The 22,420-nt window shown below is 56.1% G+C and overlaps 1 protein-coding gene across 2 annotated transcripts in view; it reads left to right on the forward strand.

The window, feature by feature from the left end:
* SLC1A7 (solute carrier family 1 member 7) overlaps positions 1–21,056 on the forward strand; it is a 46,733-nt gene extending 25,677 nt beyond the window's left edge. For both annotated transcript variants that reach the window (XM_070259952.1, XM_070259951.1), the window contains 8 exons: positions 8,514–8,556; positions 10,765–10,987; positions 14,779–14,878; positions 15,619–15,852; positions 17,681–17,875; positions 18,631–18,765; positions 19,192–19,294; positions 19,919–21,056. In XM_070259952.1, coding sequence (XP_070116053.1) covers positions 8,514–8,556; positions 10,765–10,987; positions 14,779–14,878; positions 15,619–15,852; positions 17,681–17,875; positions 18,631–18,765; positions 19,192–19,294; positions 19,919–20,137 — 1,252 coding nt within the window. In that variant the 3' untranslated portion in view covers positions 20,138–21,056. The remainder of the gene's footprint in view (positions 1–8,513; positions 8,557–10,764; positions 10,988–14,778; positions 14,879–15,618; positions 15,853–17,680; positions 17,876–18,630; positions 18,766–19,191; positions 19,295–19,918) is intronic.
* The last annotated feature ends 1,364 nt before the right edge of the window (positions 21,057–22,420 follow it).

The following is a 22,420-nucleotide window of genomic DNA, read 5'->3' on the forward strand; positions in this document are numbered from 1 at the left end:
AGACGAGGGAATAAGGCTCAAAAAGAGGATGTGATGCAGGTCGTAGAGCCAGGATTCAACCCGGGCCTGTCTGACTCCGTGGGCCACGCTGTTCACCTTGTGATGCCCCTGCCTGCGCCACGTGGGCTCTGCTACCCCCCAGGAAAGTGCCGCAGGCCCGGTGATGCACCCACATCTGACTCCCCTCCCCTGACTCCCTACAGGCCCCTCTCCTCTCGTCCCTCATTCACCCCTTCACCAATGCCAGCCCTGTGCCGGCACCCAAGGCTGGCCCTGGTCCTGGAGGAGAGAAAGAGTCGAGAGTGACAATGTGGCGGTGGGCCTGCGATGGAGCAGGCAGGGGCTGTGGGTTGGGGCGATGAGTAGGGTCAGAGGAGGCAAAGCTGCCATAGTTAGAGGATGGAATGAGTGGGAGGGCAGGGGAGGTTGGGAGGGCCTTCCTGGTGAAGGGAACAGCTATGCAAAGGCCCTGAGCTGAGAGGGAGCAGTGTGGGGAGAAATTACAGTCCATCAGTGTGACTGGGGCATGAGGTGTGGGGGGCAGTGGACAGTAGTTGCTGGAGAAATTGGACGATGAAGGGCATTGTGACCCAGGGCAAACATTGTGTTTTATCCCAAAGGCCACAGGAAATGGGTTGTAACACAGCCATGGCATGATCCCATTCAGAAGGCTCTCTCTGGCTGCCGGAGCGGTGGTGGGTTGGGGCGGGGGTGTGGTAGGAGGGGAAGACAGGCAGGGGCTGGGCCAGGGTGGTGGCCGTGGGCATGGGGCAGCGGGTACGCTGCAGGGCTGCTCAGGAGGTGGAATCAGCAGGGGATGGGCAAGGTGGAAGGACGGGTGGAGGAGGTGGTGGTGCTGGTTGTGACGGCACGAAGGTTTCTGGCCTGAGCACCCGAGTGGACGGTGGTGTGGTCACTGAGCCAGAGGACGGTGCTGGAGTGAGTGCAGACATCCCGGGGGAGGTGTCAGCTGGTGATTGGCTAGTGCATCTGAATCTTGTGGGAGAGCCTGAGCTAGAGATCAGCGGGTAGGGACGTTAGGTCATCCCTGGTGGCCGAGGGGTCTCCCAGGACAGTGAGGGGAGAGCAGGGCTGGACAGAGCCCAGGGAAGCAGCATGTTGGAAAGCGTTCATTGGACTCAAAGGGATACCCCATTAAACTTGCTCTGTGAACTCCTTCTAGTCCCTCCCATTTTCTGGCCAATTTCAGGTCTAAGAAATTTATTCCGGTCTAATATTAAGACTCCAGACAGATCCAATTTAAAACAAATCCTGTCCTAGTCTTTCGCATCCGATTCAAACTTGGAAACCTGAGTGGCAAGCCAACCATAGGTGGCTTTCACCTTCTGGCTCTGCCTGTGCCCCTGTTGCTGGCACTGGGTTGGACCAGTGGAGAGAGCAGAGCAAGTGGCTGGAAAGTCTCCTTTCACTGGTGGTGGAGGGAGCGGGTTAGGCACTCCTGGGTTGTATGTCTTTGGGGGTGCTTTTGTGGGTTCTTTGGGGCCCCTCCTATCACTGGGGTCTCTCATCTGTTTACTCTCTTGACTTGGGAGATCCCTGCTCCATCTGGCTGCTTACAATACCCTCCTCGGGCCCAAGTTCTGGTCGGCTCCTCGGCTGGAGTCACCTCACCCCTCTGGGTGACTCTCTTAGGCAGGGTCCCTTCTGCAAGGGCCACATCCGGCCTGTGGGAAGCATACAGGTCCCTGGTGGAAGTGCAGGCGTTTCCCAGGGTCTGTGGGCACGAGTTAGGCACCAGCTCCTACACCCCTCAAATGCTAGGGGGCCCAGCTGAGATCACCAAATAGTTCTCTTGGCTTAGAGTTGGGGAGAAGCACCCCCGTCCTCCCCTGTGGGGATGGATGCCCAGCACAGTCTCTCTCTCTTTCTCTCAAGAAACTCTCACCTTCTGGATCAGTTAGTTATTGCTGTGTAACAAACCAACCCAAGACTTAGTAGCTTAAAACTACATCTGTGCGTGAATAGGTCAGCTGGAAGCTTCTGCTGATTGGGACTGAGCTCAGCTGAGCTCGCTCGTGTGCCTGCGGGTCGCTGGTCGCTCAGCTGGGGAACAGGATGATCTTGGCTGAGATCATTCAGCTGTGCTACTTGTGGTCTTGTCCTCCAGCAGGCCAGTCTGGATATTTCATGGTAGTGACAGGATTCCAAGAGGGAGCTAGCCTGGTCAGATTCTTACAATGAAGGTAGCGGAGCGCAAGAGGAAATAGAAACGTACGAGTGTTTTTTCAAGTCTCTGCTTTTGTCAAGTCAGCTAACATCCTGTTGGCCGAAGCCAGTCAGGTGGCCAAGCCCAGACTTGGAGTGGAAGGGGACGATGGCATCACAAGGCAAAGAGTGTCCGTTAATTGGGACCGTCAATGCAATCAATCCACGGCTCCCTCCATTTTCCCGGTTCTCTTTTATCCTTTGAGATGTGTGATGAACTAAGGATGCAAGAACACTTGCAACTCTGTTCCTCTTGCATGGTTCTCACCCACAGGGTCTAGAGCGAGAAAGAGAGGTCCGGGCAGGGCCTGTTGTACCCACACTTACTCGCCTAGTGATAGCCAATACCGTGATGTTGAGTATTTTCTGCACACTGTCTCTCTCCAATTTTGTTTCCAGCCTGGAACCCTCTTACCTGCACTCCAGATTCTGACGTTCCATTGTGTAAAGGCATCTTGAAAGTGACATGTCCAAAGCTAAGCTCTTGGTTTGTCCCACAGATCTGCCCCTCCCTCAGTCCTGCCCGCCTGGGTTCCATGTCTCTCCTTCTCTCATATCCTGATCCAATTCGTCAGCAAATTCTGTCAGCTCTTCCATCAAAATAACATCCCAAACCTCGTTCCTTCCGTCCCCCTCTGCCACTCCCGTCATGGCCTAGCCCAGCATTGCCTCTTCCTCGTGGTCACGCTGCTTCCTCTCGGCTTCCCTGCAGTCTCTTCTCCCACGGCAGCCAGAGGGATCCTTTCAAAACCCTGCTCACGGCCCATCACTGCTGACAAAATCCGCAGCGTTCGCTAGAGCTACCGCCGTTCACCATCCCCCCAGCACACACATCGGCTTCTGCCCTCCGCTCCAGCTCTCCCTCCTCTCGCTCCAGTCACTCTGGCCTCCGCGCCACTCCTCCACATGTCCTTAGGGTCCCGTCTTGGTGCCCTGTCCCCATCGCTGCCTCTGTCTGGATGGCCCTTCCTGCAGAACGCACGTGGCTCCTTCCCGTTCTCCATTCACACCTCTGCTCTGTGCCCCCAGCCTCTGTCACTCTCTCCTCATAGCCTTACCACTACCTGCCATTACCACATCCATGTCCATCTTTGTTTCTTATTGTGACTTCCTCACCGGGATCAAATATGCTCCAGGAAGGCTGGTCCTTTAAAAATCTGTTCCCTGCTGTCTCCTGGAGGCTAAAACAGCATCCGGCACAGAGGAGGGCTCAGTGTTTGCTGAACACAGACGTGGGACACCGGGTCATCAGTGGAGTGGGGTCTGAAGCCATGAGAGGTGGACAGGCAGAGGTGCAGTGGAGGGCCCGGGGAAGCCTCGGCCCACAGCCACACTGCAGGGCTGCGTGGAGCGTTAGAGCAGGGGCAAGCCAGGGGCCAGGAGGAGAACCAGGAGGGCACATGTCCTGGGAGCCAAGGAAAGAGGAATTTCGAGAAGCTTCCTTTCTAAGGTCCATTATTTCTCAGATTTGGTGACTATGATTCATCATTTCTCGGATTCTGTGATTCAGAACAGCCTTCGCCTGTGGTGAGAGGAGTCAGTGCTCGGGGAGCGGGGAGCGGGGAGCCCCCACCCTCCCCACCGCGGGCTCCCCTGCTGAGGGGCTGAGGGCTCTGGATCAGCCACACGTGTCCGAGTCAAATGTTCCAGGAGCCGTTCCTGCTCTCGGTTGCTTTTCACATGGTGAAAGTCGATCCTTTTGGTTTGAGGCTTTTCCCTGGCGGCTCTCACCCCGAGGCGAGCTGTTTTGCACAGCTGGGTGGCTGGACACCACTGTCCCCGTTTCTTGGTCAGGGAGTGGGGCTGCAGACAGAGATCACATGCTTCCAGGGACAGCGAGCCAGAACATTGGAGATGTGAGGTCTCGTCACAGCTCTGCCACTAAGTCACTGGGTGGCCCTGGGCAGCCCGCCCCCTTCTCCAGGCCTCAGTTTCCCCAGTGGCTTTTGAGATCCCTTCCAGCTTAGAGGTTCTGAAACACAAAGGCCCACAAACCAGTAAGGAGGCTGCAGGGCATGAGCAGAAGTTTCTGGAAGGGGGGTCTGGGAGATGAGGTTGGGAGGACCGTGCAGAGCCAGGCCTTGAAGACCTGGAATCCAGCCTGGGAAGGTGGCTGCTGTGCTTTAGGAACAGGAAGTCTGTGAGTTTGGGAAGGATGGACTGGAGCAGGGTGGGGTGGACAGGGTGTGACTGGAGGCAAGGGGATGCCCTGGGAGGGGGTACGGGCACTTCCATTCCACTCAGCCCACTTTTATTAAGCACTTGCTCTGGGCAGAGGCCCCGTGCTGGGACCTGGTGGGGGGAGGCAAATCTAAGTCCCTGCACGACGCTGTCCCCCATCTTAGGACAGACAGACGGGAAGAGTACCCTGGACAGCCCCTCTCTGAGCCCCCTTCTAGCTCAGACTTCTGAGAGACCGTGCAGAAGAAAGTGAGGACACCAGGGGCCCTGCTCTGGCCCAGAGTGGGCGCCTACCAAGTGCTGATACTGAACCAGAACAAGGAGGGCAGGGAATGAGGCACTGGGGCAGGGGGGCAAATGAAAAGTCAGAAAGATGTGGGGCCAACGGGCGGGGGAAAGAGGCCCACAGCACGCCTCAGGGGTGGGAACATGACAGGCGTCCATTTCTCAAAGGTGATTCCAGGGGAACACAACAGGCCACGTCCCTGGACAACTCGCCAAGACATGGGTTCATTTCCCAGGGCTCCACTGGGGTTCCACAAAACTGGCGTCTGCTCAGAGTGCAGCCTCACAGGAAAAGCCCAAGCCAGAGCTGGCCCCTCCCTTGTTTCCAATCTTATTAAAACACCAGAGCGATTAGGCAATGACTTGGCTCTATTTATAGCTCCCAGTTACCCTCCCGGGGATTGCATGAAGCTCTCGGGAGCTGTGCTCAGAAAGGAACAATTCCCACCTTTGGGACCTGGGTTGGGGACATGGGGTTAGGGTGAGTTTGGAAGTCACAGTGGGCTCTTACGAATAGTAAGTGAGGAGAGGAGCCGGTGAGCGGTGGTCTTGCCCTGAGAAGTGCAGGGAGGCCCAGGGCAGAGTGCACTGGTACTTGATGGGCGTGCTGTTAATGTCTCCCAGGCTTGTTATGCCTGCATTTTATGTAACTGCCATCAGGAGCATAGGCCTCGTGGGGCAAAGAGGAAGCCTTCCCATGGGTGTTCAAAGCCCAAAGAAGATGTTGTACATTTTCCCATTTAATAATCAAAAGTATAATTCCTGGGGCCAGCTCCATGGCCGAATGGTTAAGTTTGGTGCACTCCACTTCGGTGGCCCAGGTTCAGTTCCCCGGCACGGACCTACACCACTGGTCCATGGCCATGCTGTGGTGGTGCCCCACATACAAAATAGAGGAAGATTGGCACAGATGTTAGCTCGGGGCAAATCTTCCTCAGCAAAAAAAAAAAAAAAAAAAAAGTGTAATTCTTTGTTAAAATCTATAGGATAAGTTTATTATTATTAGTATGAGCCCAGGTATTAGTCAGGAATTTCTTTTGGCTGCCAGTTAAGAGAAACTGGAAGCAGCAGAGGCTTAAATAGGTAAGGCTTGCATTTTCTCCCAAACAGACCGTTCAGAGGTGGGCAGCTCGTGGTTAGCAGGATCCTCTACTCCCTCTACCGTGCTTAGCACTTGGCTTTTATCATCAGTCTGTCTCATCGTTCAACAAAGTTGCTGAAGCTCTTGTTACTACGTCTGTGTTCCAGCAGAAGAAGAAAGTTGGAGGAAAGCACTAAAGGGTCCTGGCTGAGTGGGCACCTTTTCAAGAGTTTTCCAGGAGCTCCTGGCAGCTCTCACTCACATCTCATCAGCCACCCCTTTGGCAAAAGAGGCTGGGAAGTGGGGGTTGATTGTGGGGCCTTGATGGTCCCCGTAGCATCCCAGGTCTTCTGTTAGAAAGGATGGAGAAGAGAATGAGGACGTTCCATTCAACTGCCATCCTTGCCACAGCACACATTTTAAACTATTCTAATTTTAAAGGAAGTTGTAAAGAAGTATACATACTGGGTGTAAGTTCCATTCGGTTTCTTACGACCTTTTGAATGTTCTTAGTTTCTGCTCAGGATGAAGCAGCCTTCCCTGTATGTTTCATTAGAAAACTGCCTTGTAAGCCCCTCCACCCTCCTGGGGCTGTGCCCAGAGGAGATTTCCAAGCTCTTAGCCATTGGTGCCGTGTGGGCCTCCTCCCTTGTGGTCCTGAGCACCCGGGACCGCTGGAGCGTTGTGTTCTGGCGGGCTGTGCGCGGCGCACCCCCAGCGCTAACTTTGGCTTTGGGGCTGTGGGTCTGCAGGATGTCAAAAGCCTTTGCAGGCAGCTACTGTTCTGGTGGCAGAACTCTGCTTATAGCTCGTTGAAAAAAAGCCTCATTTGAGCTTCTGGGACCTCAGCTTCTGACTCCTGCTGCTTCTGTCCCTTGTGACAAAGCTGAAATTAGGAGGAAAAGCCATGACCATTCTTTCCCAGTCTTCTGGCTCATTTTCCTCCTGCCACACACTTACAATGAACCTGTATTTTAGTAGCAGCGAAAAAATTATAGATTCTGCTTTCCAACAGCGGCTACTGGGGTGTAAATTTGAGAAGTAACGTGCACTCATATTCACATATATAACTCCATGGTGTGTGAGCTGAGTCTTGAAAGAGGAGAAGAGATTTGCCAAGAACAAGAGTAGGTGGGAAGCATGGTCCAGACGCAGGAGGCAGCGTGAGAGTGGGCACGTGGCCTGTTCCAGGAAGTACAAGCACGGCATGAAACCTTTATTAGCATCTGTGATTTAGGACAGATTCCTAGAAGTGGATCCTAGAGACAAAGATACAACGCCTTTAAGACCCTCCATATGAATTGAAAATTACTTTTCAGAATGTTGCTGCCAGATCCATGTGAGGGTGCCCATGTCACCAAACCTCCTCAGGATCATGTATTGTTATTTAAAAAATTTTTACCAGTTTGATAGATGAAAATGTCTCTAATTTATTGATGAAGTTGAACTTTTTTGAAAAGCTTTTTTGGCTATTTACATTTCCTCTTTCGCAAAGTGAAGTGCCCAGTCCTGACTGTCAGTCATTTTCTGTTGGGGTATTAACGTTTTTGTGGTCCATTTATTTATGCAGCAAATATTTACTGAGGGCCTTTTATGTGCCAGGCGCTCTTCCAGGTACAAGGACTCAGCAGAGAACAAAGCGGAGATCGGTGCCCTCCAGGGAGCCGATCTGATGAGGGGCACAGACAGTGAACACGGCGACAAGGACAAGATTTGTAAAAGCTCTTCGGAGATTTAGGATGATAACACTTTGTCATATGGCTTCCCCAGTTTGTCATTTGTTTTATAATTTTATTTGTATTTTAGTCTGTCTTAGAGAGCCTCTCAATTTTTTTAGCTTTTTGTTTTGGCATGATTTTAGGTTCACAGCGAAGTTGCGGAGCTGGTACAGGCAGCTCCCATGCACCCTTCGCCCAGCCTTCCCCGACATTAGCAGCTTACATAACTGCGGCACGTTTGTCGACTAAGAAATTAAATTAGTACAGCACTATTAACTAAATGACAGACTTTATTTGGATTTTACCAATTTTTCGACTAATGTCCTTTTTTTCTGTCCTAGAATCCAATCCAGGATACCATGTTGCGCTTAGAAAACTAATCTGAATGTAGTAAAATCTGTGATTCTTTATTGCCCATTTGGTTCTTAAAGAGTCCTTCCATATCCTGAGAGCTGATAAAACATTAACCCATCCTTCCTTCTAGCTTTTTACAGTTTCATTTTTAAAGTTATTTATTTCTCTAAACCATCTGGAATTTATTTTGGTGCAAAGGGTAAATAAGGATCCAACTTCTATGAAAGGCCGAGTCCCGTCTTCAGGGAGGCCAGTCTGGGGGAGGCAGACGCGTGACCAGTGACGCACTGCAGCGTGCTGGAGTTGGGTGACCCACAGGGGTGGGCCAAGGCATCGGCCTGGAGCAGACAGAGAAGACTTGGCCTCTGATTGACTGGAGTAGGAGTTAGCCAGAGGAGCAGGAAGGGCATTCCAGGCAGAAGGAACAGTGTGGATGAAGGCCTGGATGCTGGAAAAGTATGCATCGCTTTTAGGGAACTGTATGCAATTAGTGTTGGAGCTTTATGTCTGGGGAGTGGGGGTGGCCGGAGGTGGGAAGAGGTGAGATGGAAGAGGGAGGGGGAGCTGAGCCATGGAAGGCCTCGACTGCCAAGGGAGGATTTAAGATGACCCCAAGGGCCCTCCTGGCCTGGGCTCTGGAATTCTTCAATTCCTGACTCTCTTCCCAGGAACATGTTCCCAGCCAACCTGGTGGAAGCCACATTCAAACAGGTGAGTGGGTCCCTGGGCGATGGAGGGGAGGGCAGCCGGGGGGGAGGCCTGGGCCCAGCTGAGAAGTGACAGGCTTCCCCAGCAAGTCTCCCTGTCTCCTGGGGGCGGGATGCTAGAGGGCGGAGAGGCACGGGGACTTAGATCCTTAGAGCCTCCCATGGCCACACCCCTGCCCTGGGCTCCAGCTTTTCACAAGAAAAACATGAGGGTGGAGGGAAGCCTCTGCTCTAGGGTTAGCCGTGCTCACACACAGGCCTCACTCAGCCCTCGATAACCTGCCCTCAGGGAGGGTCAGAAGGATTAAAGGGTTTACCCAAGGTTAGACCACTAGTAAATGTTAGTGCAAGCAGGTAAACCCAGGCCTGTCTGCTTCTAAGCCTATTTTCTCTTCCTTGTTAAAATAATCCTTTTTTCCCCTAATAGTAATAATAATAACTTTCACTATAGAATATTAGAAAAATACTAAAAACTGTAAAGCAGACAATAAAAATCCTCTCTCGTTCTGGCATCTATCAATAGACGTAGGAGTCGGTATGCTTCTAGTATTTTTTTTTCCTCTGCATAAATATGTTTTCAAAAATAAAAGTAGGATCATAGTGCATATACAGTGTGCATTCTGCGCTTTTTTTCTCTCCTGTTATATCATGAGCATTTTCCCCAGTTATTAAGTGTTTCTTAAAAATACAATATTTGTGGTGCCATAATAGCCTGTTGTAAGGCTGGGCTGTAATTTACTTACACATTTTCCCTTTTGGTGGTCCTTTAGGTTGTTTTCAAAGTTTTGTCCTTTTAGAAATTACAGTACACATCCTTGTGTACCAATGTTTGTCTGCACTTCTAATAATTTCTAATTCTCTTCCCCTTCTAAAATGTCGGCTGGTTGGTTGACTCAATCCAGCAAGCATTTCCTGAACCCCTTCCCTGTGCTGGGCCCTGCATTGGGTCTAGGGACACAAAGGAGATGGCTGAGGATTGGAGAGGGGGCTCCAAAATAAGGAGCAGTGAAACCTTGAGCTAATCAGTATATCTTTCCTAACCTCCTGGGTCTTCATCTGTGAAATGAGGCAGATGGTGAAGGGCCCTCAATGCTAAACGAGGGAGTTTGGATTGTGTTCCAACAGTGATGGAAATTATTGAAGGTGTGAGAGAAAGAGAGAACATCGCTCTACCTCATACCTACCTGGAATGCCCTTTTTCTTTTGGCAAACTCCTACCCATCCTTCAAGACCCAAATCAAATGTCCCCTTCTTTGTGAAGCTGTCTGACTCTCAGAAAGAGTAAGTCACTTCCTCCCTAAGACTCTAAGAGCAGAAATCATGTCTGGTTCATTTTTGTATCCCTGACACTCAGCACGGAGTGTTCAACACTGGAATGATGAGGATGGTGGCGGTGGTGGTGATAACAGCAATAATGGTTACGTGAGGCTGACTGTATGCCAGGCCCTGTTGTAAGCCCTTTACATACATTGTTCTCATTTCCTCTAACGAGCTAGGTACTATTATGACCCTCATTTGACAGGTAAGGAAACTGAAGCACAGAAACTTTAGGTCCCATATATTTCTTTAGTGGTCTCCCCCACCCCCACCCCAACCCACCCAAGGCTTATCTTTTTGGGTAATAAGTGCTGTTGGGAGGATAGGGGAGTCCCTTGTTTGGGCTCCTAGTACCTGTGGAATGAGAGAGAAAGACCCAGGAATGCCCTGGGGGCAGAGGAGGAAAGGTAAGCTGCTCAGTGGCTCATTTCTTTTCAACTGGGGCCTCATCTCACCAAGAAGGCTTGGGGCAAGCTGAGCTTTTTAAATAGAAGGTTCAAGGTTCCATGAGCGAAAGGCAGGCCTGGCTGGCTTTTCAGTGGATGGATAGGGATGGTTGGAAGGGAAAGATGGGTGAATGGAAAATTACCCGGGCGGGTGAGGAGATGGACGGACGGCTAGAGAGGGACCCAGCTGGGTGTAATGATGCGTAGAAGGAAGAAGAGGGAAGAAGGGGTGGCTGGGTAGTGTGTAGAGGAATGAAGGAATCTCAGTTTTCTTTTTAGTAAAATATTGATAATAATGCCTGTCCTGCCTACCTCACAGGGGTGTTGTCAATCAAATATTTCATGAGTGGATACAAATGCACTTCCAAGATGTTTTAATTGTTGTTGTTGTTGATATTAATAACAACACTTGGCCCTGACTCCTTCCCGGTTGGGGTGTCGCCCACCAGTACCGCACCAAGACCACCGCCGTTATCAAGTCCCCCAAGATGGCATCGGAGGAGGCCCCTGCTCGACGGATCCTCGTCTACGGGGTCCAGGAAGAGAATGGCTCTCATGTGCAGAACTTCGCCCTGGACCTGACCCCGCCGCCCGAGGTCATTTACAAGTCAGAGCCTGGCACCAGCGATGGCATGAACGTGCTGGGCATCGTCATCTTCTCCGCCACCATGGGTACGTGCTGCCCGCCCCCCGAGCGGTGCCCTGGAGCCAGTCCCTCCCTGCAACCCCGCATCCAGTATCCGCAGAACCTGGGACCCTCCCGTCTTGCAGGCGTTCCTTCCTTTCCTCTCCAACAGAGTGGCTCAAGGCCCATTCCACTGCTGAGGTGTCTCCAGCCCTCCCCCAAGCTGGTGCTGGAATTCCCCATCCCTGGGTGCTAGTTTGCCTCCAGGTGTGTCTGCCCTCCCTGAAGGGAGACCCTGCCTCCGCCTTCTCCGGTATCTCCCAGCGGCCTGCTCCTGAACTTTTTCCTGAGGTCTGGGGATACCGGTGGGCAGGCCAGGGGAGGATGAGGAGGGGGAAAAATCTAAGAACTATCAGCTGTCACTATTTATTTAGACCCTTGCCCTCCATCCCCAGTCACAGGGGCCGCACGTGGCCCCTCTCTCCTCAGACCTGTCTGTGCTGTGTCTGGGCCACAGTTGCTCCCTGACCACTCCCTTCTCTTTGCTGCTCTTCTCTGGGTCCCCCAGGCCCCAGCCACTGACTCTTCGCCGTGAAGCTGGTGAAGTTCAACTTGCACAGGCCCCTTCTGAGGCCTGTATCTTTTTTTAATTTTGTATTCTTTTTCCTAAAGAGGGCCCCAAAGTGTATAAGCTTCAGATCCCACAAAACCTCTGGATATGCCTCTGCTTGCAGTGTCCCCACCAACGCCAACACACGTGCAATATCATTTTCCTTCTTGGGGACAACTCCTAACCCATCCAGAACAATCTACCTTGTCAGGCTCAATCTTGTCCTTCTAGGCCATGCCAGGGATCATTATGAGTCTTCTTCTAAAATTGGCATCCATCTTCCCCATCGCCCCAGCCAAGGGCCTGGGAGGTCTTCTCCCGCTCCCTGACTTCTCCACAGGGTTTTCTTCCAAGGGAGAAGCCTCACCATCCTCCGGGTTGCTCGTGCACGAAATCCAGGGGTGGCTTCCTCCCTGCGCCCCCTGCCTCAGCCCGCCTCCAGATCCCATCAGGTCTGCCTCTGAAATGCCCCTCCAGTCCCTGCGCCTCCCTCAGCCCACTGCCAACAGCCTGGCCTAAGGCTGCGGTCATCTCTGGCCTGGTTTCTGCAAAAGTTGCCTAAGGAGTCCCCTGTCCTGGAGTGTCCACCTTGCAGGGTCACGACGTTGCTGCGTAAAGTGTCCAGAGGCTCCACACTGCACTGGGAAGGGGCCCAAACAGCGCACACGGCCTGCAGGCCTCTGCGCCACCGGGTCCCACTCACTCCCCCAGCCATGCCGCCACTGCGAGGGGCTCGCTGAGGACCCTCCCTCTTCCCACAGCCTGGTGGCTCCTGCCCCTTCCTCTCCCCTGCACCCTTCTCATCCTTGGGGGAGTCTCTGTGTAAGCAGCACACCTTCAGGAAAGGCTTCCCAAGGCCCTAGACTGGTCAGGTGCCCTGTGTTGCTCCTTCAATGTTTGACCCTATTGCAGTTGCATGATTGTGTAATTGTTGAATGTCTGCGTGGCAGCTGGTATAAGCTCCGTGCAGGCAGAGACGGGCCTGGCTTGTCCTCCACTCCTCCCTGCAGCCCACCAGCGACTGGCGAGAGCAGGCTCTGAGTGGAATCTGTTGGAGAAACGGGTGGATGGATGTAGGGGCGGTGATGGATAATGGAGCTCTTATCATCTTGGCCAAAAGGGCAGGTGTGCAGAGGCCAGGACCTCAGTGACTGAGTGTGTGACAAGCCAGTGTTGGGAAGCGCCCTCAGCACATCTGACAGTCCCCAATTCTGGACACTCTTCCTCCTCCCCAGCCATGGCCTCTCTCTTAGGGGTGGGAACATATGGAAAGGGTGTCTCTTGGCAGAGCAAATGAAACCCTGGAGACCCTTCGACTACATTCACCAAGTGTTTGCTGAACACGTGTAACTGTCTGTTTATCAGTGTTTAGTTGTGTATGTGAACCCAGGTCAGCAGGCGCCCACATCTGGTTGTGCCTTGCTTGTGTGTGTCCCATTCTTTCTGTACCTGCATCTGTGCGAACCCACATCAGGGTGTGCCCACATCTGTAGTGCCTGTGTCGGTGTGTGCCCATGTCTGAGTGTGAGCAAGCACAGTTGCACAGCTCCTCCAAATGGGGCTTTCTTTGGTCCTCTCAACCTAGCCTCCTTTCCCATCTCCTCCCTGATGTTGGGCTGGGGCTGATGCTAAGGCCTTCTTGGCCTTGCCTCTTGGAGGAAGGCCACTGCCCCACCCTGGGTCCCATGCACACTAGTGCCCAGCAAGCCAGAGCCCTTTTGTGCTGCCAGGGAAATCTAAGTGGAGCCTGATGAGGAATAGCCTGGGGAGGGACAGAGCTGGCAGGGACCCGGGTGTGAGCTCAGCCAGCCTTCCACAGGCCAGCTGGGCTGGCCTAGGCCCTGTGTCACCTCCAACTCAGGCCTGTCCTGCCAACCCCAGCAGGGCCCCCACCTCATCCCGTCACTGTGTGGTAACTGTTCCATGGACGGGGTGGGCTCAGGGCTTCTGGCGCAGGAGAAGCCCCTCTCTGGAGTCCCACAGGCCAGGGGCCAAGCCTTGGCTTACCCTCCCTGGCTGGGTCAGCGGACAACCTCTGAGTGCAGTTACAGGAAGCTGCACGAGGGCAGCTACAGCCTGTGGGTTGGGTTTTTTTTTTTTTTTTTTTTTGCTGAGGAAGATTCTCTCTGAGCTAACATCTGTGCCCATCCTTCCTCTATTTTTTGTATGTGGGTCACCACCACAGCATGGCTTGACAAGTGGTGTAGGTCCACACCCGAAATCCGAATCTGTGAACTCAGGCCACCAGAGTAGAGCACATCAGACTCAACCACTGTGCGGCGGGGCCGGCCTCACAGTGTGTGTTTTACTCTCCACTTTTGGGTCATCAGAAGGGAGAGCAGTCACTCGTCACTGTTTCAGGAGTGGTCTGGCGTGCCCACTTGTCTGGAGCTCACCCGTGGGACAGCAGTACATACGTGAACACCTCCCACGTGGGGGTCCCAGAGCCCCAAGGGGAGAATAACAGGGGCTTCGGGAAAGGCTTTGTCACTCACTCATTTGTTCATTCATTCATTCAATGATCACTGTTGAGCCCCTACCAGGTGCCACCTAAGGTCACTCCAGCCCTCATGGAGCTGACCTTCTATCAGAGGAGACAGAAAAAACAGCTGGAAAATAAAAGTTACAAGTTGTAATAAGTGATATTAAGGGCTCAGAGAGGAGACAGAGAAGAATAAATGGGGAGTTTGCCAAGGGGAGTGGGGCTGGGCCTCCAGGCCACGTGGAGAGCTGGGCAGCAATGTTTGAGGCATTGGGACTACATGGGCAAAGCCCCTGAGGCTGTGAAGAGCTTGACTATTGCAGAAACAGGAAGAAGGCCATGACGCTGGGGCATAGTGAGGAAGGGAAGAGCAGGGCCAGAGGGAGGTGAGAGGTGTAGACGGGTCAGATCCAGCGAGGCCTGAAGCAGTGGGGAGCTCGGTGACAGTCCAGGTGTTTGGGGAGCTAGTGTTTGTCTTAAGAAGATGACACTTGCTGCTGTGGAGAAGGGAGAAGAGGAAGAGATGGGGGTCGTGTTGTGCTCACCGCCCTGGTCCCATGGTGGAGGTGAGGAGAGGACAGGAGAGAGTGGAGGGGAGGCAGCGGTGCATCAAAGGCTGCTATCCATGTGCCTGCAGGGCTGTCCCTGCCTTGCCACCAGCGTGTGTTGGCACGTGTGGGCACTGAGGATGCCTGAGCCTCAGTCTGCGGCATCTATGACATGCTCATGTGTCCCTGCCCCCACAGGCATCATGCTGGGCCGCATGGGTGACAGTGGGGTCCCCCTGGTCAGCTTCTGCCAGTGCCTCAATGAGTCCGTCATGAAGATTGTGGCGGTGGCTGTGTGGTAAGCCTTGTGGGCCGTGGGGGTGTCCTCTTTTACCCCACCCTACCCCTTTCCAGCCCTGCCCTGGGCAGATAGAGGGACACCATGGTCCCAGCCTCTGCCCTCCCAGGAGTGAACAGAAAGCTACACAGGAGGCTCAGACCTGCCCTGGGGCCCTCAGAGCTGCCCGTGGTCCCCTGGGTCCCCCGGCCCTAACCAGGCCTAGTGTCAGCCTGGGCCTGCCACTTCTCGCCTGGTCAGGCCCTCTGGAGGAGCTACGAGCAAAGCCTGGCTCTGCCCTCCTGGCCCAGTTTCCCCATCACATGGAGCCTTATCGGCTCAGCTTTTGGAGGAAAAAGAACACTGCAAGTGAGAATCAGCTGCCGCTCCTTGGTTCAGAGTTCAGACCCTAGGAATCTTCTAGTCCGACCTTGCACAGTTCGGATGGGGAAATGCAGAGGCCTGCCCAAGGTCATGCACAGAGGCTGTGGCGTTGCTGGGCTGAAACGTGGGTCTATGGAGGGTGGGGGCACTCCTCCGAGGCCTGGATGGGAAGGCAGAGGGGCAGAGGCTGTGCAGAGTTGGGCTGGGGGACGGTGGTGGTATTCCTGCTGCCATGAGCGGGCCACCTTGGTACACAGTCTCTTTCTGTCCGCACGGGAGCTCTGGGAGGCTCGGGGATCAGGCCAGGCAGTGAGGCAGTCGGTGCCCGGCTGCCTGGGACCCTTGCCTGCCTGGCACTGAGCCGGCTGCCCCCCCAGGTACTTCCCCTTTGGCATTGTATTCCTCATCGCTGGCAAGATCCTGGAGATGGACGACCCCACGGCTGTCAGAAAGAAGTTGGGCTTCTATGCGGTCACCGTGGTGTGTGGCCTGGTGGTCCACGGCCTCTTCATCCTGCCCACGCTCTACTTCTTGATCACCAAAAAGAACCCCATCGTCTTCATCCGGGGCATCCTCCAGGCCCTGCTCATCGCACTGGCCACCTCCTCCAGGTAGCCATGGGCAACGGGCAGGACAGGGGAGGTGGCAGCGGCTGACCTCTGTCCATCTGTCCAGCCATCATTTGTCCGTAGCCATAGAAGCACAGAGTGTCAGTCCCTGCCTCACAAACGGGGCAGCGATGGTAACGAGACCAATATTTGAAATGTAATGCTTGAGGCCCCACCTGCCCGGATGGCAGAAAGCCTTTGTTGAGGCCTTCCCTTCCCCGACTGCCCATCCCGACGGTACGCTCGATCCCCGTGGGGGTCGGCTCCCACACGTCAGGGCCAGGGACAGCTGAAGAGTGGTGACCCTCAACTGCTGTCACCTTTCGCTGCCACTTCCATTGGAGTCAGGGCTGCACTGTTTAGGGTCTTTGCCTGTCTACTGTCGCTGGGACGTCCTGGCTGGATGCCCCGTCACAACCTGGGCAGTGTCGCGAGCCCGTGGGGATTTGAACCTTGGTTCCATCGCCCACTAGCTGTGTGACTAGCAAGCCACTTGAGCTCCCTGGACATAAATTTCCTCATATACAGACTGGGGACCACTGTGGCCTCTGCCTCAGAGGGCTGCTGTGGCGGAAGGCCAGTCTGGGCTGAACAAAGTGGCACCTGCCTCAGGATCCCTGAACCGAGTGCCAATGAGCCCATGAGTTCGAGTCGTGCAACCCTGGCTGTCGATGGGCCGAGAGAGGATGTGGTCACTTCCTCTCGGAGCATCGAGCCTGTGAGGAAAGGGTGGCCCTCCCCACAGTGAGTGTCTCAGCTCCACATGGAGGAAGTCGCCCAAGCTCTCCAGTGCCAAAGCCTGGCTCTTCCCTCCAACCCTCTGCCTTCTCTTCCCTGGGCCTCAGCTTCCCAATCTGTAAGATGGGCGTGGGGCCCCCACAGACCTCCTTCCCTGGCAGCCAGCGACCCCACCCTGACAGCAGAAGCCCCTCCCGCAGGACTCAAGAGGAGCGGAGCCCCAGGGAGGAAAAGCCCTGGAGCCAGGAACCTCCGCCAGGGTGGGGGCCAGGAGCTGGAGAGGAAAGAGGGAGTCCCACGTGACTGCCCCCGGCCACAGGCTGAGCAGGAGCCATGGCCTCGGGCCCAGCAAGTCTAGGCGCCTCGGAGGCCCCGGCATGTGGGGGGCGCTCCCCAGGCAGCAACCTGCGGGAGACGAAGGGCTCGGGGGCCACAGCAACCTGAGCCTTCGTCCCCGCACTGCCTCCAGGCACTCCAGGAGGCAACACAGTGACCAAACGGTAGCAGCTCAGTGACAGAGGGCTTGCGACGTGCAGATGCTTTAGCGCTTACCCCGTTGGGTTCTCCGACAGCCCTGTGGTCTAGGCGCTGTTGGGACGAGGAAACTGAGGCGCACACAGGGGAGGAAGCTGGCAGGGCTGCCTGGTGAGCGGGAGGCTGGAATGGGAACTGCGAGCCAGCCCCGGAGCCTGCCGGTAGCCCCTTCATCCACCCCGGCCAGCGCGGTGTGACCGGGCAGCCCCTCTGGCCCTTTGGGCTTTGGTTTCTTCGTCTGTAAAATGGACTCAAACCCTCCCGCACGGGAAGCTGTGGGGATCAGATGAGAGCGTGACACAGAGCCCAGCACAGTGCGTGGGAACTCGCTTCCAGCCTCTGTGCTGGGCTCTGGGGGCCTGGGCCTGGGTGGGGCTGGCTTGGCCACCGATCCCGCACCCCCGGAGGGTGCCACTCATGACCATTATCAAAGCCCCTTTGGCCTGTTCTCCTTGTGATGGGCCAGCTGCCCAGGGCCGGGGCGAGCTTCCTGTCCAGCCCAGAGGCCCTGGCCATCGGGATGAGGGTGGCGGGCAGACACTGGCCCCTCTGCCCACAGCTCAGCCACACTGCCCATCACCTTCAAGTGCCTGCTGGAGAACAACCACATCGACCGGCGTATTGCCCGCTTTGTGCTGCCCGTGGGCGCCACCATCAACATGGATGGCACCGCACTCTACGAGGCTGTGGCGGCCATCTTCATTGCCCAGGTCAACAACTATGAGCTCGACTTTGGCCAGATCATCACCATCAGGTGCTCTCCTGACACCCCACGCCCAATATGGATTGTGGGGGGCGGGTGCTGGAAGAACCTTCAGGATTCTCGAGCTCCCAAATCTGATGGGGTCTTTGAGGCCCAGAGAGGGTGAGGGGCTCATTCTAGGCCACACAGCAAGTCGGTGCAGGGGCTGGGACGTGTCCTGACCCCAGTGACTCAGGGCATGGGACTCCTTCCCCAGCGCTGCCCTGCTGAGAGGGGGCTTCAAGCAGGCTGGGAAGCTGAAGCCCCAAGGAGGGCCTGCATTCCAGACTCGCAGGGCCGGGAGGGCGCTGTACGTGGGCACAGGGGAGCAGAGGACAGGGGCAGGATGAGGGACAGCCAAGGAGCCGCTGATGTGGTGGAGCTGAGGAAAGGGTGCCGGGGTGAGAGGCAGAGGCCGGCTGAGGGCATGAGTCTGACCCTGGGGACCAGGCCCCAGAGGGAGTATGGGCAGAGGTGTGCCAGTGGACGATCAGAATCTCTGGGCGTGGCAGCAGTTGTGGACACAGGGTTTTCCACACACTTCTCAGGAGGTTCTGCTGAGGCCAGGGTTGGGGGCCCATGGCACCGCAGGACCTTGAGCAGGGACGTGCCCCACCACCCTGAGAACTCCCTGGGGTGGCATTCCTAACAACCACTGCTCCATGCGGCAGTCCCCAGAGGCCTGGCGTTCTGGCCTCCTTCTTGGATCCGGGGCAACGAGCCCTGCCCCTCGTGCTCCTCCTTTCCTCTTCCTGCCCCTCCTGCAGCATCACAGCCACCGCGGCCAGCATCGGGGCAGCTGGCATCCCCCAGGCTGGGCTGGTCACCATGGTCATCGTGCTCACCTCCGTGGGACTCCCCACCGACGACATCAACCTCATCATCGCTGTCGACTGGGCTCTGTGAGTGGGGTTCGCCCCCACCTCCACCCCGCAGGCGGCAGGCATTGGGGGCAGGCAGGGGAGCAGCAGTGGTTGGCACAGTGGGGGTGCTCACTCGTCAATACCAGCCTGGTAGCATAATTTGTGGGGCCTAGTTTTCAAAAGCGAAAGTGGAGGATCCCTTGCTCAAAAATTGTCAGGAATTTCAGGAGGGTGAGAGCAGAGCATTAGAGCCAGCCCGGGCCTCCTAAGCACAGGCCCTGTGCCACTGCGGTCACACACCCACGAAGCCCGCCTGCATCAACTGCTTCAGCAGCGCCAAGCGGGGTGGGCTTGAGCAGACCCAGCAGGCGCCCTGCGTGGGCTCCACCTGGCAGCTGTCCCACGCTGTCCCTTCCAGCCCCCCTTAGTCCGGCGCCCACGCTCACCAACCCCTCGGCTCCCTAGGGACCGCTTCCGCACCATGATTAACGTGCTGGGTGACGCGCTGGCCGCGGGGATCATGGCCCACATCTGCCGGAAGGACTTTGCTCAGGACGCGGGCACTGAGGTGAGAGCAGTGCCTCCCTCCCAGCCCGGCACCCCAAGGGCCTGGCAGGGTGGAGCAGGGTCGGGGGGCAGGGCACCAGATCTGCAGGGATGGCCCAGCGGGCAGCTCTCAGCCCGTGCCTCTGTGCCTCGGGGCCTTGGTCTCCTGGTCAGGTCCAGGGTGACTGATTCCCCTGCCAGCCGGTTGTGGCTGGCCCAGGCACAGGAGGCGCAGTGAGGAACAAAGCAAGAGAAGCGAGCCTGCACCTGCCGTGGGTACTGTCGGTGCTGCTGGCAACAATGTGCATATCTGGACGTCGGCCCAGGCCGCACGGTCCTCAGGGCTGCTTCAGGAAACACGGCGAGCAGGCTGCCCCACCCCATGAGGACGCTGAGGCCAGGCAGGGGAGCCACCAAGTCCTTCACTGGACCCTGTGGGTCAGGTCCCTTTCTCTACTAGGACAGTCTTGAGGGAGGCAGGACAGCTTGGAACTGGAGCCCAGAGAGGCCCTGTGACCTATCAAGGTCCCACAGCATGTCTGTAGGAAAACCAATCACATGCTTCCCAGCCCTTTGCTCATTCAGTCCTCCCTGGTGTCTAACCACAGTCCCTCCTGCTGCTACCAAGGCCTGTTTCCCTCCCCAGAAACTGCCGCCCTGTGAGACCCAGCCGGTGAGCCTCCAGGAGATCGTGGCGGCACAGCAGAACGGCTGTGTGAAGAGCGTGGCTGAGGCCTCGGAGCTGACCCTGGGCCCCGCCTGTCCCCACCATGTCCCCGTCCAGGTGGAGCAGGACGAGGAGGCAGCTGCCACCAGTCTGGACCACTGCACCATCGAGATCAGTGAGCTCGAGACGAACGTCTGAGCCTGCAGAGCTGGTGGGGCCAACGCGGCTCCAGGGTTAAGGGCCGAGGGCGGGACCTCAAGTCACTACTTTCCTGAGCAGTGACAGGGGCCAGGCACACATGTCCTTCCCACCCTGGGGAGGCAAGAGTCAGCCCCACTGGAAGGAAAATGGAGTCAGAGCAGGGAAACGCATGTGGGAGCCCCAGCCGGAGAGTGATGGGCCCGCATGGTCCAGGCCCGGCTGTGCCGTGTCCTCTGGTTGGCTTGTGAGGACGGCAGGCAGGGGTTACGGTCCGCACTTGCTGCATCGCAGAGTGGAGGCTCTGAGAGCTACAAACACTCGCCCCAGGTCTCAGGGCAAGTATTGTCAGGGCCAGAACTCTAACCCAAGTCTTTTGAGCCTGGCCACTCCCTCCTGGAGGACAGGGGGCCTGCAGGGCCAGATGCCGAAAGACTGCCCCTCTCCAGGAGGCCTGCAGTCACTGCTTTCCGTTTCTGAAGACATAACATCCTGATTCTTCCCCAGCTGTGTCCTGGCCCGGGCCGGCCCCCACCCTGCCCTGCAACACGTGGCCTCAGACAAACAGCTCTCCCCAAGGACAGGTCCAGCCCTAAGGCAGGACCCGCTGCCTTCCACGTGCCACAGCTGGCCAGCCTCCCCTCCCACCAGTTCTCTCGACAGCCCATCGCTGTGGAGGCAGGGTTGTCTTCATCGGAGTTGCAGGGCCCTTAGAAACATCGGGGCCAGCCTCCCACGGGATGGTGGGCCAGCCGGGACCCAGGAGGCAGGCTCGCCTGGGACACTGTGGTCAAGCTGCCCATGTGGCCCTGGGGTCAGCACTCCCCAAAAGCCTGTGGGATGAAGTGGAGTTAGATATCTGTTCCTTCCTGTGTTTGCAAATTCAGTGATAACTAAATAAAGGTATTTTGTTTTTTAAGACTTGTGGGCTTAGTGACCATACTCTGGCCAGCATTTCTTTACTGGGCTAAGAAAGGCTGTCACAGGGCAGACTGGCCTTCTGGGCAGCCAGAGTATGCACAGGCCTGTCCAGGTGGCCAGAATATAAACAAGATCGCTCGTGTAACAAGAGTGTAAACAGGTCTGTCTGGGCTGAAAGTGTGGGACAGGCCTGTCTGAGCTGTCACTTGCAAGAGGCAGAGAGCAAACGGGTCTGCCCAGGGGCCTATCTCGACAGCCACGGTGGGGACAGACTGCTCTGCCCTAGCCTGGGCCCCGTTCTGCAGGTAGGGCCCTGAGGTCAGTCCCTTGAAAAGGAACTTCCTCAACCAGTCTGCTCTCTTTGGTGAATGCTTTGCATTAAGAAGGGGACATTTCCAGACTGTCCCCCTCTTTCTCTTCAGCCCCAGGGTGCCTCCAGGAGTCTCGCAGGGGACATGGAAAGGCCACACAGCTCATGCTATATGCACTTTGGGGAGGAGAGATGCACCATGGGTTTGTACCATGGAGCCTGTGAAGACATTAAAGACAGGGGAGAGGATGGACCTCCCCAGGTCACTCAGAAAATCGGGAGGGCCTCTGCCTCCCAGCCCCGACTCCTGAACTACTGCCCATCCTCCTCCCAGGGCTGTAGTCTGAGGAGTCCAGGAAGGGCCCTGACCCCAGGATCTCCCTCCCACCGCAGAGCCAGGGGCTGAGGCTCCACCATGGGAGCATCCTTCCTTCTTAAGACCTAATCAGCCAGGAGAGGTCAGATGAAAAGCTATCAGTCACTCCCACCATCAGGTAAGGGCTTACTTGCCCCTTTCCTGTGTCACGTCCCTGAGGCCTTTGAGCATGGAGTCTGCCCCACCACCAGGCAGGAATCTGCTCTACTAGGCTTGACAGGAGCATGCCCACAAGCCTCCAGCAGCAGGGGCGCCACGACTTCCTGGCCATCCCATCCACTGTGGGGCAGCCCTACCTGCCAGAGGCTCTCCTTTGCTCTGAGCTGGGTGCTGGCCCCTGGTCCCAGCTCTGGCCCTGTTGGGGTGGTAGGCACACTGGGCACGTCTGTCTTCTCTTTCTAGGACAGGCCTGCAGAGACCTGGGCCCCCAAGTCGGCTCTGCTCCAGCTCCCAGGCTTGCCTCTGGTGCCCTTCCCACCCTGGCTGTCCTCTATGGGACAGACTCCATGGGTAATGCCCACTCAGTGCACAGGTGCCCCTACAGGTGAGCCCTGAGCAGCCTGAAGCTGGCAGCCCCTTTGCTTGGATGCTCAGCCTCTGGGAGTGCAGGATGAGCTCACAGGCCCGGGCTGGCAGTCCCAGCCTGACCTGCTGACCCCCACCTAGTGGATGGGCC

The sequence above is a fragment of the Equus caballus genome, chromosome 2 (genome assembly GCF_041296265.1).
Source record: "Equus caballus isolate H_3958 breed thoroughbred chromosome 2, TB-T2T, whole genome shotgun sequence".
Classification (NCBI taxonomy): Eukaryota; Metazoa; Chordata; class Mammalia; order Perissodactyla; family Equidae; genus Equus; species Equus caballus.